This window comes from Scardinius erythrophthalmus, assembly GCF_964197995.2.
Source record: "Scardinius erythrophthalmus genome assembly, chromosome: 14".
Lineage (NCBI taxonomy): Eukaryota > Metazoa > Chordata > Actinopteri > Cypriniformes > Leuciscidae > Scardinius > Scardinius erythrophthalmus.
Genome location: NC_138234.1, coordinates 23,190,336 through 23,206,895, shown reverse-complemented (window position 1 = coordinate 23,206,895; position 16,560 = coordinate 23,190,336). Strand labels below are relative to the sequence as shown.

General features: G+C 37.0%; 1 protein-coding gene across 1 annotated transcript; it reads right to left on the bottom strand.

Moving 5' to 3' along the window:
- Positions 1-4,405: 4,405 nt before the first annotated feature.
- On the bottom strand, positions 4,406-13,597 carry LOC308702176 (mast cell protease 1A-like; the record flags this gene model as incomplete). Its single annotated transcript, XM_081384843.1, has 8 exons — positions 4,406-4,460; positions 4,567-4,717; positions 4,820-4,903; positions 11,121-11,268; positions 11,351-11,602; positions 12,749-12,878; positions 13,284-13,434; positions 13,543-13,597. The coding sequence occupies 8 exons, from the start codon at positions 13,595-13,597 to the stop codon at positions 4,406-4,408; spliced, it is 1,026 nt and encodes a 341-aa protein (XP_081240969.1).
- Between the last annotated feature and the right edge of the window lie 2,963 nt (positions 13,598-16,560).

The window sequence follows — 16,560 nt, the reverse complement described above, 5'->3', positions numbered from 1 at the left end:
GTCTGGAAACTCACCATAGACACGGCTCAATCCGAGGGGCGGGATAAACGGCTGTCTTTCAAATTCGCACGCAATAGGACAGCGCTTCAAATTCGCACGCAATAGGACAGCGCTTCAACCAACCAGAGCGTTTTCCCAACAGCGGAGCTTAGTTGATAGATTCAACTTTTGCCATATCTGGCCGGCAAAACGACGAACACATCTTTCTTTTTTAAAGAATGACTTAAGTGCCGTTCTTTGCTCTTTTCTCAAAGAAAAACTTAACTCCAAGTCCTCCAGAGTTGCGGCCAAAGCCGATTCGAAAGACCGTTGTTCTCCATCAGCAGCCGCCATTCTTTGTTTTCAAGTAGCAGCAGCCAGGTAACCGTCGCAACTCTGTCGTGTATGTTAAGCCCGCCCCCGCCTACTCTATACACAACGTGATTGGCCTGACCCAATCTGGGTTTTTGCAGCGAGAAGGTTTATTGAGAGTTGCTAGACTACCCTGGCTGCGAAATACATTTTGCTGCCGCTAGGGTGCGTCTAGATTTCTAGGCTAACCTTGAAGTGCTTTGGGGGAAAATAAAGTAACTTGAATGCGATAAAAGGGTTATTGGAAGATCTTTTAACATTTAAGTGGTTCCTGGAAGATCTCTTATGTTAAAGCCAGCATCTGGAGAAACCCAATGGTTCAGTGAGGCCAGAATGAGATTATTATTATCCTATTATTATTATTATAGGCTACTTAAGTTTGATTCAGTATACATACCCAGGTGAAAAAGACATACTATTAAAAATGTACTTGAGTGTTTTCTAGTAGGCCTACAATACAAATATAACCTACTTTAATGCATTTTTAATACATTTAACAGTGGCCTACGTCTTTTTCACCTAGGTAGCTTACATTTATTTAGTATAGGCCTATTTTATTGATTAATTTAAACCTTAAAAAACAACACTAAATGATAATAATATTAATAAGAAGAATTCATTAATTATTATTGAATAAATAATAGTAATAAAAGAATAATTTTTACCTACTTCGTCATAAATTATTATTTGAAGAAGAAGAACCCGGAGGAGAAAGGTTTTATTCTGTCACGAAACTGCTGCTATTCCTCTGCTGTCGTCGCTTCAGTGATGCTCGCGCGCAACAAAGCTCAGCTGATCGACGTCATCGGGTTTGAAAGTAACGGCTCCCCTCATCAAAGCCTGCCGCAGCTTTGTTCGGCTCTTCGTTAGGTTTGTAAACTCGCCAAATAAATATAAATACAGAGTCTACTTACTATATATTCAAACACACGCACATATATAAGCTAAATTTATTATACATTACTACCTTTTTACAGTGTTTAACACTAGTTTATTGCACAGTATCTGGTATGAAGGTTTTAGCCGCGATGCTAACTACGTTGATCTAATGAACAAATGCAAATCATTGACTTAATGTGTTAGATTGATTTAGTCATTCAATTCAACATATTCTGTACAAAAGTGTCTCCAAATTGCTGATATAGCCTAACTAATTTAGCATTGGCGTTTGTTACGTATAACAAAAGCAAGTTAATATAGTTTGGTCTGTTTTTGTTTAGCCTAACTTTACTTACTACATGTGCACTCATTCTCTTACATACCATTTTAAAGCCATTTACTGGTCAATAAATATTATGTTGTGAATAATCAGCTTTGTTCTTTTGTTTCCCCAGAACAACCATTACATTTCTAAAATAATCTGAACATTTCAGTAGCAACATTGAATTACAGTAAGTTACCTGCACCACATGCAAGTACTTTTATTACTATGAACTTTCTCTGTGTGAAATTGTATTGTTTGACTGTGTACTTGTATTTTTTAATCAGTTATTCTCTGAAAATCTTCCCTTATGCTCTCAAATCTCATTCATGTTACTCAGAAAAATAATATCACAGGTTTGGAGCAAATAATGCTATGCATTTTTTATAGGCTATACCTTAATCATATTAATTTGAATATAAGACATTTGAACCCTGAATTATAACTTCAAGTTTGGTCTTTTTCTAAAAAAAAAAAAAAAAAGAAAAAAAAGGAAAAGCTATTAGGCCTATATGGCTTAATAAGACTTACAACACAACCCATAACACATGAGTTGTGAGCTCATTAATTATTTTTAGGATCTTTTCTGGGACATTTTTGGAGCTTAACCATTTTTACATAATTTGTTGCATTGAATTGAACTAGATAAGTGTACATAAGAATGGTTTCATGGTTGAATTACACATTTTTTTTCTGCTTGTTTCATGCAGTGAAAAGCGAACATTGGCCGGGGTTGCATTATGCCTGAGATCTGCTTTTGGGTTCCACAGACAGAAAGTTAAACAGGTTTGGAACGTCACAAGGCTGGGGAAATTATTTAAATTTCACAACTATCACTTTAATAACCTTACTAACAGTAAATTTTGTACTTTGCAGGGATCTCGGTAAACTGTAAGTTTGATCAAGAATAAAAATCCTCCTGTAGACCTGAAAATCACTGAAGTGCCTGGACCATCCACGAGAAAAGAGGAAAAACAAACGGAAAATGAACCTGATGCACCTTTTCACTTTTCTAACTCTTCAAGTACCTCACATTATAATTGATTGCATTTTATGTTGCAGCGAGTAAAGGTGCGTCACATTTGTGAATTTCGTGAAATACACAGGCAAAAAGGTCCATTGACCATTGTCAGCAGTGTAGCGATGTAATGTATGAAGCACCACACAAAATTGCTGATCGTGTGGATTCTTATTGAAATGACTGAATTCACCAGTGAACATTCACAGAACAACAGATCATTTTACTGCACCTTAACTCTGTTAAAATGGAAAATGTTTTCTGCTTGTTGTGACATAAGGAATACTATTTCTGGGTCGAAGCCTCTACTTCCTCTATCTTGTTACTAGATATTGAGAATATTCAATACACTCAATTTATGGGAACTGTTGATTGAAGTCACACATTTAAGCTTTTCAAAAGCCATAGTGTACATTATAGTCTCCAGTCTCACGTCATCCCAGACTTCAACATTTTATGATTCAAAATAGCTGAATAACTAACTATCTGAGATTTCGAGGTTAGGATCATAATTTTCAGGAATATTACAGCACAATGAGTGTATATTAGCACTGTTTGTTGTTTGTTTTTGGCATCTGAGAGCTTTTGGACTTGGAAACAGTGGCGTCAGACTTAAGCGGACTGAAACACGTTTTAAAATTATACATTTTTAATTAGTCAAAATATGAGTTTTTTTTACATTGATTTATTACATGGAACATGTGTTTTCCATGCATTTTGTTGAGATGTCTTTTCTTTGTGTAACCTATTGTTTACACATGGTTGATTATTCATGTTACTTATGTATTATACAATTTTTTTTGTGTGTATTTATTGATTAATCTTTTACTAGCTTTTTTTTCCCAAGCACATTGAAGTGTGTGTATTATAATGGATCTAAAATATGTAATAAGCAATTCTTATTTTGTATTTGGTTCAGTTTGTTTATTATAATAGAAGTTAATGGTAACCATAGTAACAACATGAAATTAATTTAATACAAACAAAATAAAATTGAAATTTGGTTCCTGGAGGCACCCACAGTGGTTCCACACAGTGCTTCATATAAGAGTTCCTCATGAAACCTGTGTGGTTCCTCAGAGAACCACCCCTTTTTAAAGGGTGCCTAGAGGATCTACAGACGGTTCCGCCGGTGTGGCAAAGTGAAGAACCCCAAAAGGTTCCTCCAGGCACCTTTTATTTTTACAGTGTAAAGTCCTCCGTTTTGACCCGTCTTCACTAAAACTCCCTCCGGAGATTCAAAACACAAAACGGGGTCGGCAGCGTTTCTAAACTTCTCCGTTTCTAAACACAGTAGTGTGGATGGGGCCTGTAGCTTGGTGACTACAACGCGCTGATGACGTGTGATGTCTGCGCGATCAGGGTGAGGTATGGATATACATATGTTGATAGGCAGGTAGGACATCGGACCGAATGCAATAATTGGACGAACATTTTTGATCCTGAGATTTTTACAGAAGATATGTACATGTTTTAATAAGACCACTTATATTATTGATTATTAGGAGGATGTGAAGAGAGTTTCAACAGTTTAACAAAAGTGTTTATAAATTAAATGGCCTATTCTACTTTTAAATGTTTGCTGTGAATTACCAATGATTTTTCAGATTTTCTGCATTTTTCATTTCCCCTCATTTTAGAAATTAATTTAATCCCTTCCTTTATTTCTTACAGCAAGAAATTGCAATAGAATTTCAAACAGTTTTGTGCCACTGTTTCCTGATCAGATTCAATTAGAACAACTAAAAGTATTACAGTTTGTTACCCTCAAAAGCATGATGTCATTCCAATTATAACTGAATGTATAGTTTGGATGCTGGATGTAGGATGTCACTTCAATGTGATCTGAACTCTTGCTGTACCTGAACAACGACCGTCAGAATCTCATATCTGTTGAAAGAGGAAGTCATGATAGTCATTTATGTCATATGAAACACTGTGTGGTTGGACTGCATTCCTTTTGTCAGTCAAAAGTTCTTTCTAAACAAACTCTTACCGGTTCCTGCACTGTGCAGCAGTCAAGACAAACTCATCAGAAATGAGGAATCCACCGCAGATATGCTGCCCATACATCTGAAGAGAAACCATGTAAGGTCTGGAGTGGGGTTTGGCTTCTGTGCCATTCAATATACCCACATTCACATGAGCTAAAAGAGAGAGACAGAGCTGTCAGTCAACTTATTCAACGCATATACAAATCAAACATTCTTAAAAATCATCATAATATATTGTAATATAATCAATCTCACCAGTGAAGGTCAGGTGTGGCAGCAGAGAGGCCAGCAGGAGCAGAGAGATGATGATGATGGTTATGATGAAGAAGACATTGAGTTCTCATGGCAAAACACTGTATAAATATACTGTAAAAGTGGGTGGAGTCACTGAGTTGTCCCCAATTCTTTTTTTCTTCTTGCAGTATGAGCAACACAGTGATGAAAAGATACTGTTCTTGTTATTCAGACTAAAGATGGTTTAGACGATAAGAATTAAGCATGCATGCATTTTGGTACTTGAATATTTTACACTTCATTATACATGGTATGCAAATTGTTACCCTTAAAAAAGCATAATATCATTCCAAAAAGGCTAAGATTTATAGGCAGGATATACAAAAACAATCTAATGCAGAGTTGCACAGATTTCTCCTTTGGTAATGTCACAATGACTGATTCCTGAAAGATGTAGGCCTAAGTCTTAATCAGCACATACAAATTAATATTCTTTAAAAAACTGCTTAACAACATGGCTCTCTAAAATGCTTGATTCTGATTGGCCGACACAATTCTAAGCTGCTGATTATTTTTTCTATAACTGCATGACTAAAGTAGTTCCAGGCAAGGCCTTGCGGCATTATAGTTCCATATCAGTTCAGAAAATTATTTCAGTTATTTCCAAGAGCTTTGCAAGCTACTACAGCAAAAGAATCAGAAGCTGCAAAATTCACTGATCAAGCAAACAAACATGATAAACAACAGGATAAAATGACAAGCTATTTAATTTTTTTAATGAAATGACCTTTTATTATATAAACAGCACAATATGTCATTTTCTGTCTCACTTCAGGAGTGCAAGTGGACAAAGTGAGTGTGGGTGGATTTCTGTGAGTAAATCCTTTCTCTCTTCTCTTGCTGTGCTTTCTGCTTTGGTTTATTTTTTTCTCTTTTTGTTTTTGGACTGCGTGCTCAACATGAACTCCCTCCCCTTGGTGTCGTTTTAATGCACAGGTTACCTCTTTAGAATCTTTTTTCAACATGCAGAGAGTACTCTTGTGTGTTCAGTTCTGTGCCAACACTTTCACCAACACAAGGATCAATTGGGGTCCATCTGAATTTAAAAGGAAATAATGTGCTTGGACACAAAAATATGCATGGCATGTCATTGACCCTTGAGCTAATGAATCTCGATGTATTATACTAGTTATTCCAGTTTTTGATAAGAGACAGATATGAGTCATACTCAGAGATGGACAAAGTAAACAACTTCCTTACTTGAGTAAAAGTACAGATACTACTGGTCAAATATTACTCTGTTATAAGTAAAAGACCAATTTTTACTTAAGTAAAAGTACAGAAGTACTCATTTTTAAAAGTACTTAAGTATCAAAAGTAAAAAGTAAATGTCAGTGCATTGTTTTATTATTGTTGCATTGTTGTATGTAATACTTACAGTACCTTATCGGATGCAACCTAGTGAATACACCTACCAGTTATTAGTAGGCTATCTGTGGAATTAAGAGCTTTTAGAATGTTATAAAACCTATAGAAATTAAACAACTGAATAATAAAAAAAAAAAAAAAAGAAACATGTTTTTTTTTTTTTTTTAACACTCCTACCACCCCAACAAAAGAAGTACACATCTATGTAGTGCAGTAGAAAGTACAATATTTGTCTTTCAAATGTAGTGAAATTAAAGTAAAAAGTTTCCAGAAAAAACAATACTCTAGTAAAGTAGGGATACACAAAAAGTGTACTTAAGTACTCTAAAGCCTGCCCAATCGGTCCAATGACAGTTTAAGCAGGTGAAGGTTTGCTACGTGTTACTGTCTTTTCCACGTGGCAAAGTAATTTAATTCCAATTCAACTTTTATCTGACTCCATTTTATCACAACCTTGAATTTAGGTTAGATTGCCAATTGCTTATTGGTCATTTATATAATAGTTTAGCAATACATTTGATTATTCCATTTAACTCTTTACTTCCTATTTTACTCGTTCATTAGAATCTATGTGCTCATAGAGTCTCACGCTGGCCGTTCTTTTACGTGGATCTCACAATCACAAACTCGCCAGTCTGGGGTGCGTTTCCCGAAAGCATCGTTGGCCAACTATGGTCGCAAGTTCCGTCGTTACCAATAGAGTTCAATGGACATTGCGATGAACTTGCGACCATAGTTGGCTAACGATGCTTTCGGGAAACGCACCCCAGATCGATATCGGTATGGCTAAAGCAGTTTAACTATGCCGCACATGCTTGCTATTGTTAAAAAGTACCCATGTAGCCCCATACAATTGCCCATATAACAACTTAGTTAAAGCCCAAACAATAACCAGAAGTTACGGCTAGTACATTAAGGTAATGCTGCTCCAAACCCTGCTATTACCTCAATAGTATTCTTATCTAGCCCCCTATTTGCGACTACATAACAACTTAGTTAAAGTCAAGCAGTTAGTCAGGAATCTAGAATCCCACCAGACATGCCCCACGCTTCATCTAAACTGGGATCTAGTATGTACTTAACCCTGAACGCAGATTTGCGGAAACATAAGACTCCATTTAATCTACCTGAGAAAATAATTTCAGAGTATTTTAGAATAAAATCAAATTTAACAATTTCTTATGTCAGGTAAATGTATCATGCCAATTTCGTAATAAGTTCATCAACATCAAATGCTCAGAGATAAAGAGTAAAAGATGTACCTGACTCTAGAATAACATAATGCTGAGTGTCTGAAAGACACCGATCAAATCACCCTGAGCCTCGTTTCATTTCTTTAAACGTGGCACAACGGCCTTCATCATTCACAGTTTGCTAATTTTAATGCAAATTTTTGACCAGTAGTACTGTACTTTTATACTATTGCTGTATTTAAATGTATTTAAAAGTATTTAAAATGGGAGAGCATAATAAGAGAATAATTCAGTTCACTTGTCCCTGAGTTTATGATATTAAATCAGTGAAGGACCTGTTGCTCGCCATATTACAAGTTCACTCTTCTCTCAGACACACTGCTCAACAGCAGCAGGAAAACGTAGTGGGCGTGGTCAACTTCAATCCAGGGTGACCAATAGAAAAGGGCCTTCCATCCTGGTTGGTAGAGACCGCCCACTGAGACACAGTTTCATTCGCAAGCAAAACTGTTCAACTCGCAAGCAAAACATTTAGACCCGCAAAAAAGATAGCAGAAAAGAGAGTAAAATTAAAAAGTAAAAGTAAAAGTGTTCGAAATGCACAAAGAAAAATAAAGCTTTTCTAAGATTTACATGCACTTCAAATCATTTTATCAACTTTATTTTTTAGCCTTAAGAAGACTTTTTTGCAATCTTTTATTTTTTTTTTTTAATTACAAAATAAATAGTTTAACTCTTTACACAGTATGTTTGATTGAGTAATAAAGACACAAAGGAAACTCCATACAAAATTATCAAAAATGTTAAAATAATAAAGTCACCATTTCGCATGTTGTTGTCAGCCTACACTTCACATAACAGGCCTGTAGGCCTGGGGCCCGTTCTTCGTACGTTGCTTAAAACATCCGAGATCAAATTACACATCCAAGATGATATCATTGTGCTAATCATGATCCGGCTAATTAGGTTCTTCGAACACACTTGCCGGATATGATTAGTATCACTGGATTGAGTTATCTGAGATAACTGCGCGTTCATGCGCTGCATGGTTTAAAAGGGGATATGTATCGATAGTAGAAACATTGATCAGCAACGCTGCTATTGGCTGCTCAGCGTGGCCGAAGAGCGCGCTCAGTTTTTCTCCTCAGCAGAGCAAGAACTAATAGTTTATTCGGAATTTTAATGTTTAATCAAAACGCCAGGGAACACCTCAAAGCCTGCAAAAGCCAGGAGAGAGGGCAAAAAGTAGCAGACAATTTAAATCTGTTAGAAGTGGCCATGTTAGATGTTTTTATCACTTATTAGCCTATATTTTTGTATTTTAATAATTGCATAATTACTTTGTTTATTGTAATGTCAGAGTCACCACACTAGAACATGGGAACAAATAAAAGTGAAGTACAAAAATATTCTACATAATGGTAATTTTTTGTTATATTATAGTTCTCTTTTATAAAAGGCACTGTTAAATAAATGGTTGTCTGTTTATAAAAGCAACCAAGAGAAAAAAAAGAAAAGATCTTAGTATCCTACACTGTAAAATAATTTTGCTGCATTAAATTAAGGCCGTATAGTCATTTCAGCTGTTAAATCTTGAGTAATGATGAACTGCTTTGACATGTGAAAGTGAAAACTGATAAACTTACGTTAATGTAAAAATATTTTGCCATGAGTTATTGAGCACATTTTTCCCCAGTGTAGTTCATTTTAATGACATTGTGTTTTCCTCTTTTGTGCACTTATACATAATACACCAACACTTGTATCTGTTCCCAAGAAAGTGGTGGCTGAAATATGTGCAGTAAGTGGACATTTTCTAACTTTCCAAAGGAAAGAATGTATAAGACTTTGTAATGTCCATTTGTTTCCATTGCACTGGACAGTGAATAAACCCTCTCAGATAACTGTCATATGGAGGAACTAGCCTACCTGCAAATGCATAAATAACTTTACTTAATTTATACTTGTATGCTTTATGGCTGCAATATAAGTTGCAGGATTCCACATCTAGAAGGGCCAACAGAAGAGTCTGCACAGACAGAGGAGACATAGGCCTACAGGTGGGCAGTGTATAGACAACTTCTCCTTTTTATTTGTTGCATGAGGCATGTGTCTAATATCTCTTGTTGCAGGCACTTGGCCACTGGCTTTTCTTTACAAAGAACAATTGAAATAAAACTCAAGGAACTAAGCATATTTGTCTTTTATTAAACATTTAATGAAAAGAGTTTTTTTGTGGCAATGTTGTGTAAATGCAACAATGTCACAGGCCCTGTCAGGTGTGCAACCCTCATACTTTTCAGCCACTGAAATCTTCCCTTTAGCTAGCCAAAGTCATGCACAGATCCTGGCCATTTTGCTTTCACATTTGTGATATGGAAGATTTTAGTCAACTGCCTTTTTTAATTTGATATAATATTACTAATCTGGAATATTAAGAATCCCAATAGTAACTGGGCTGCACATTTACATTGTGAACCCCCTTTCTGTTCACATAATCCCCTTCATTGACGCCTTGATGGCAGCCTATGGTCTAGCCTATAGTCTATGGTACCAATCACGTTAGTGAAGCCTGAGTGACATATACTGTAATCGGCATGGTCATGATTGCATGATCTTCATAAAAAATTATGACAGCCTAAAAAAAAAAACACTGATTTAAAAAAACTGCTTTACAACATTGGGTCTTAAGTGGCTTGGAAATGCCACAAAAAACCTAAAACTGTTTTTTAAACCTAAAAGCACCAGGTAAACCCGAATGGCACGACAGACAGCACTTTCCATCAAGTTCTCCGCATCTCCAGTAGTGTAAAGGAAAGAGCTACTCGCAAATAATCTTAGGGCAATGCAAACAGTTTGTGCTGTAGTTAAAGCCAGACTCCGACAAGTTGAAAATAAATGTGCGTTTCCAACAAATTAATAATGTAAACGACAATCTCACGAGTCACGAGAAAAAATATACATCTCAGAAAGTGGACTATCGCGCTGCGCTGGACTTCCCGTATCAGCTCCGCTTATGAAGCCGCAGTCTAATCCTGTTAACATGAAATAAGCGGCTCCCGAGCAGCTTTAAGCTTGCGCACCTGTTGCTATGACAGCAAGTCCAGGATGAGCGTCGAAGAACCAAACAATCCAAGATCATGCCAAATCGCCAACAATCAAATCCAGCTAACTGAGTTAGCGATGTACGAAGAACGGCCCCGGACCAGCCTGACATAGCAACAGTTCAACCAATGGCGTGAGTTTGGGGCGGGGCTGTTTGGCCAATGGCAGATGAGGAGAATGTTCTGAGAAATGTGTGGAAACAGTTTTATTTTTAAATAATTTCCTCAGTTTTCTCAATGACACTTTAATGCTAGTAGTAGACTCATAATAGGTGTGAGCTGACATGTAATTTTTGTAGGTGCTTCCAGTAAGAATAGACATTCTCTAATCTATGGTGATGAGTCTCATTACTTTTGCACAGTCATCAGATTTTCTATTTAAGATGTCTTTGCAAACTAGAGTGTTTCTCACAGGGTGTCCGACCACATCAGCCCCCCACAGGAAACCTGCTGAGAAGGTATCAAGATCTTTCTACTGAAAAGTGTCACATCTGATCAACATGTCAAATCATAAAATCTCCAAAAATACACACATACAATCAAGAGAGTGTGTTGTTAGAACATAAAATGTTTATTAATCAAGATTTTGCTTCACACCTCCAACAATACATTTTATCCAAGGCAGAAATTTGGAAATCTTGGTATAGACATTGGGTAATGTAGGTGAGTCACAGTTCTTTAGCTGAGTGAATGAAACAACACCAACTGCAACATTGTTGCACACCAAAGGTCCTCCAGAATCACCCTGAGAAGTGGAGAAAGTTAGAGCATTTGAATAAAATTGAACTGCAACACTATTTATGATGTCTCCAGAATATACTTTGTACCTGACAAAATCCTCCATGACCACCTGCACACACCATCCTTGAGGGGAAGTACGTTTTCCCCCAGTACTTCTGACATGCTTTTTTATCAATGATTTTGACATCAACCTCCAAAAGTTTATCACTTGCCGCACCATTGGTGGTTGTTTTCCCCCATCCTGCAACACTGCATTGGGCCTTGGCCTTGATGTCCTTATCTTTCTTTGGTATGGAGATCCAGTTGACTTTTTTGCTCTTGTTGACCTTTATATGCAGCTGCGTCAAGTAATTCAATCATTAATGTTGATAATTTTCAAAATGAATATAAATGACAAATTTAATCTAATTATTTAAAAAAAGGATAATGGGAATACTAGGTGCTAGTACTTTGTAATTGCTACATATACCAATAAGCCAAAACATTATGACCACCTGCCTAATATGCTGTTAGTCTTTCACGAGCTGCCAAAACAGCACCAAACCGCCAAGGCATGGACTCTACAAGAGTCCTGAAGGGGGTGTTCTGTGGTCTCTGGCACTAAGAAGTTAGCAGCAGATAGTCCTGGGATTGCGTAGAGCCCTTTGAAGCTGCATTGAAACTGCAATTTGGACCTTCAAACCGTTGTACCCCATTGAAGTCCACTATATGGAGAAAAATCCTGGAATGTACTTTGTCGTCCTCGTGCATTGATGAGGTTTGGGGGCCCATTCTTGGACAACTGTTGGTAAATTCTCACCACTGTTGACCGGGAGCAACACACAAGCCTTGCCGTTTCAGTCGCCTTGCACACAAATTTGACCCTTGTCAAAATGGCTCACATCTTTATTCCTGCCAATTTCTCCTGCATCCAACACCTTGATTACGAGAAATTACTGTTCACTTAATCAACCCAGACCTTGACATATGACCTTGTTGGCAGATGATCAACATTTTTTGCTTCACCTGTGAGTGGTGATAATGTTTTGGCTCAGTGTATGTTTTTTTTTTTAAATTGTATAAAAAAAATACAAGTACTAAATGATTCATAGTAATTAATTATTATTCATTTTGCAGCCTATGTATAATTGCATGAGGCTTCAGTTTTACACCAGTTCTCAGATTATATATCTAAGGCTTTTCTTATTTTTATTTTGTAATTTGAAAAAAAAAAAAAACAACTAGCAAACATAAAATCAGTGTTGTTTACAATCCCAATACAAACCATAACCATATGCGTATGTGGTTTGTCCTGTAAATTAGGTTTGAATTAGTTTTGAAATTAGTTTTGAAACCAAATAAAATTTGTGTGCAATGTGAACAAAGCCTAAAGGGTTTAGGACATTCAGTATGGTTTTCTCTTCCTCAGAATTTTGTATAGCATATAGTTAAGGATAAAATAGTTTTCTTGCAGTTTCCCTGAAAATTCTAACTGAGTCATTTACCTGAAGTAGCATGATGTCATTTAGCAGACCGTTAGACTCATACCCAGGGTGGATGTGGTAGAACTTGACTTCCATGCGGGTACCATGATTGTGATCATGAGCTCCAACCACGACTGTCAGCTTCTCTCCTCTGTCAAGACGAGAAAGAAAACATGCATTTTAGTTGTAAATGTGGACTGCTCAAAATTGAGTTTTGCATTTTAGGCTTGACTTGCAGTATAACAATATGAATTTAGAACCATATTGTAATAGCATACTTTGTTATGATGCTTCCATGGCAAAGCCACAAATATTTAGCTCAACTTTAGTTTGGTAACTTTGGTTTAGGTTTAAGTATAAACACATTTTGGGTTCAAACTATAATTGGCAGACTCCCTTTAAGTCGTGTACCCACTAGGTTGGGTACTATCATAGTATGTTAGTATCTTGGTATCACTATATATATAGTAAGTAGTCACACCAAGTGAAGACCCTTTTGCAGCGGTCTGGGACTCTTTGACTCACAATGAAATTCTAACTGAACAAAAAAACTTACTGTGTAAAGCAGTGTGCAGCCGTCATGACAAACTGTTCAGACACAAGGAAGCCACCGCATATGTGTTTGTTATTTCTTTGAATGGAGACCATGTAGGGTCTTGAATGAGGTCTGGCCTCTGTGCCGTTCACTATACCTACATCCACAGATGCTGAGAGAGAAATTAGTTTAGGTTGGTTAGATTAGAAATAGATTTGACTAAATGTTCCTTCAGATTGACATAATACAATAGAAATCTCTCTTTTTCTATCAGACTTACCTTGAAGCGTCAGATATGGTAGCAGGGTGACTAGCAAAAGCGCTGAGACGATCATGATGCTGTTCTGAGAAGGTTTATCTGGAGTGCTGAAGTTCTCTTCAGTGTTGATGATGGTATTTCATGTAAAGTGGTCTGCATGGTTTTGCCCCTTATAGTGCTCATACTTCCTCTTTCACACCTTCATGTGGTTCTCACTTTGCAATGAAGTGGAAAAGATAGGAGTTATGTTTGCGTTCTTGATTGGAGTTGACTAATTTGCCACATGATGTAATCCATGCCTAATATTTCCTGTAAATTCTAGATAGATGTGAGAAAAAAGGTGTGAGCTTGAAATTAACTCACCATCTGCGGTTAGATCTCTAAGACTTGCCAAACTTTTGCAGGAAGATATTACAACTCAAATCCTGGATTCTTTTCACTGTTTTTATTTTATATTTTATTTTGACCTGTCTGAAAAAATAATTATTCATAAAATAAAATAAAACATTATTTAATTTATTATTATTATTATGTTTTAGTTGAAGCAGAAAAGTTCATGATACCATTCCTGTGTTGAAATAAAAAAAAATTCTGTAATTTTTAGCAGCAGTTTTGGTGTTTCAGTTTTTCCCATTCAATGAGATATGAGTCTACAGGCATGACTGGAAAATGAGGGTGTGGTTGTGACAATGAGAACACTTTGACTATAACTGATGCTTGCCATGTGATATTTTAATAGGTTTATAGAAGAATTAAAGAAAAACAAATTCTTGCTTTTTTTTGTTTCAATGAAGTCACTTAATATTTTCAATTTCTCTGCGGATCCATGGAAGATATGCTGAAATCTTGGTATAAACTTCAGGATGCTTAGGTGAATTACAGCGATCAGGGTCACCGAAAGATGTGACACCAACAGCAGTGTTTCCACAAACCAAAGGACCTCCTGAATCCCCCTGTTAAGAAACACAGATCAACACGTCACTAGTGAAACCAGTTCGTACATTACCATAAGTCTGTGAATAATTTTTTGAACATACAAGGCAGGATCCACCATGACCATGTGCGCACATCATCTTTGAGACTGAGAAGAACTTTGCCCATTTATAGCTACATTATTTGTTATTCATTAAATACACGTTTGCCTCCATTAGACGATCACTCAGTTGGCCTTTAGTCTTCAGTCTTCCCCAGCCAGCAACACTACAGAGAGTATCTTCTTCTCCTTTCTTTGGTAATGATATCAGTCTAACTTTGTTGTTTAATTTGACTTTTTTCTATAACTGTAATTAAAAAATACCACCATTTTTAATAAACAATCTTTTATAAGACTGAAGTTCGTTGTACAGAAGCCCTGAATGCTAAGAAGGCTATAAGTTTATTGAATTTTTGAACTGAACCTTCAAAAGCATGATGTCATTCTGCATAGGCCTGGATATATATTATAGATGCGGAATGTAGGACTTCACTCCGATGTGTTCTGAACGATGTGTAGCCAAGTCATGAGCACCAACCACAACCATCAGAATCATTTGTCTAACTCATAAAGACTTACTTTTCCCAGCAATGTGCAGCAGTCAAGACAAACTGATCAGAAATAAGGAATCCAGCACAGTTTTGTTGCCCATTTGTCTGTAGAGAAACCATGTAGGGTCTGGAGTGGGGTTTGGCTTCATTGCCATTCACTATACCCACATTCACATGAGCTGAGAAAGAGAGAGAGAGAGCTGTCAGTCAACTTATTAAGCACATATATACAAATCAAACATTCTTTATGCAATACATCATCATAACATGCTGTTATATAGTCAATCTCACCAGTGAAGGTCAGGTGTGGCAGCAGAGAGGCCAGCAGGAGCAGAGAGATGATGATGATGGTCATGATGAAGAAGACAATCACTGAGCTCTCACTGGCTAAACACGGTATAAATATATATTAATGGTGGGTGGAGTCACTAAGGGTGACCGTTACTCCACCTCCTTTTAAAAAGAAATAATGTAGTGTGAGCAACACAATAATAATAATGTATTGTTCTTGTTAATACTTGCAGTCTCATATTGAAGCCAAAGATTGTTTGGGCGAGAAGAATTAATGATGTAAGCATGTATTTTGGTACTTGAATATTTTGGTATGGAGACGAAACTGGCCATAGGGGTCTGTGCAGAGGACTTGTCTGGTTCTTGTGGTTTTTGCCAGGGGCGGCTTACAATAACCAAAGACCCCTGGGCTACAGCATTACAGACAAGAGGACAGAGCTTGCCATCACCCCGGAAGTGGTGCCCCAGCGTAAATCTGACCAGGGAAGTGAGCCTGTGACACTAGCGACCGAAGACTTGGTGAGGGACTTTAATGGTGACTTGTCGATTTCCACCCTATCCCACTCAGTATCTAAGTCTTTATTGCACAATGAGAAATGTTTGGACTATGATCTGTCAGCTGCTTCAGAATTACAGCTGTTTATGGACTAATAATTGTTCTTTTCATTAACCTGCATTGACTCTGTCATTCTGACGGTGGCCTTGACAAGTCTCGTGTTACCCCCCTCGCTAGATGCTTGCAGCCCTGCGCTGTCTCTAAAAAAAATATTTTACATCTTTGCTGCTGGGATCTCGTCGCCGTCCACCTGTCCCCAGTACTTGGAGAATGTGTTGTTTTCAGCGTTGCGAATCTACTTTGTACTTCAAAAGGTTGAGGGCTCGAATTGATTAGATAAAACAGACACATTAATGTTCGTACCACTGTTAGATGTTAGATGTTAGATTAGCCTTTATTGTCTCCTGACGGAGAAATTCATCTTGGGCATTCGAGATAACAGATGCAACACAATATACATAACACATAACATGATATACCTACACATAATTTACCATAATTTACCTACACACCACATTCCCCCTGTTTCCTCACCGCCTCCTCAAAAAGCTCATTAAGAGTAGTCGGTGGCACTTGTCCAATTATTTTTCCCGCCCTTTTAATCAATATTTGGAGCTGTGTTTTTAGTTTAACTGACAGGTTACCAAACCAAGCTACAATACCATATC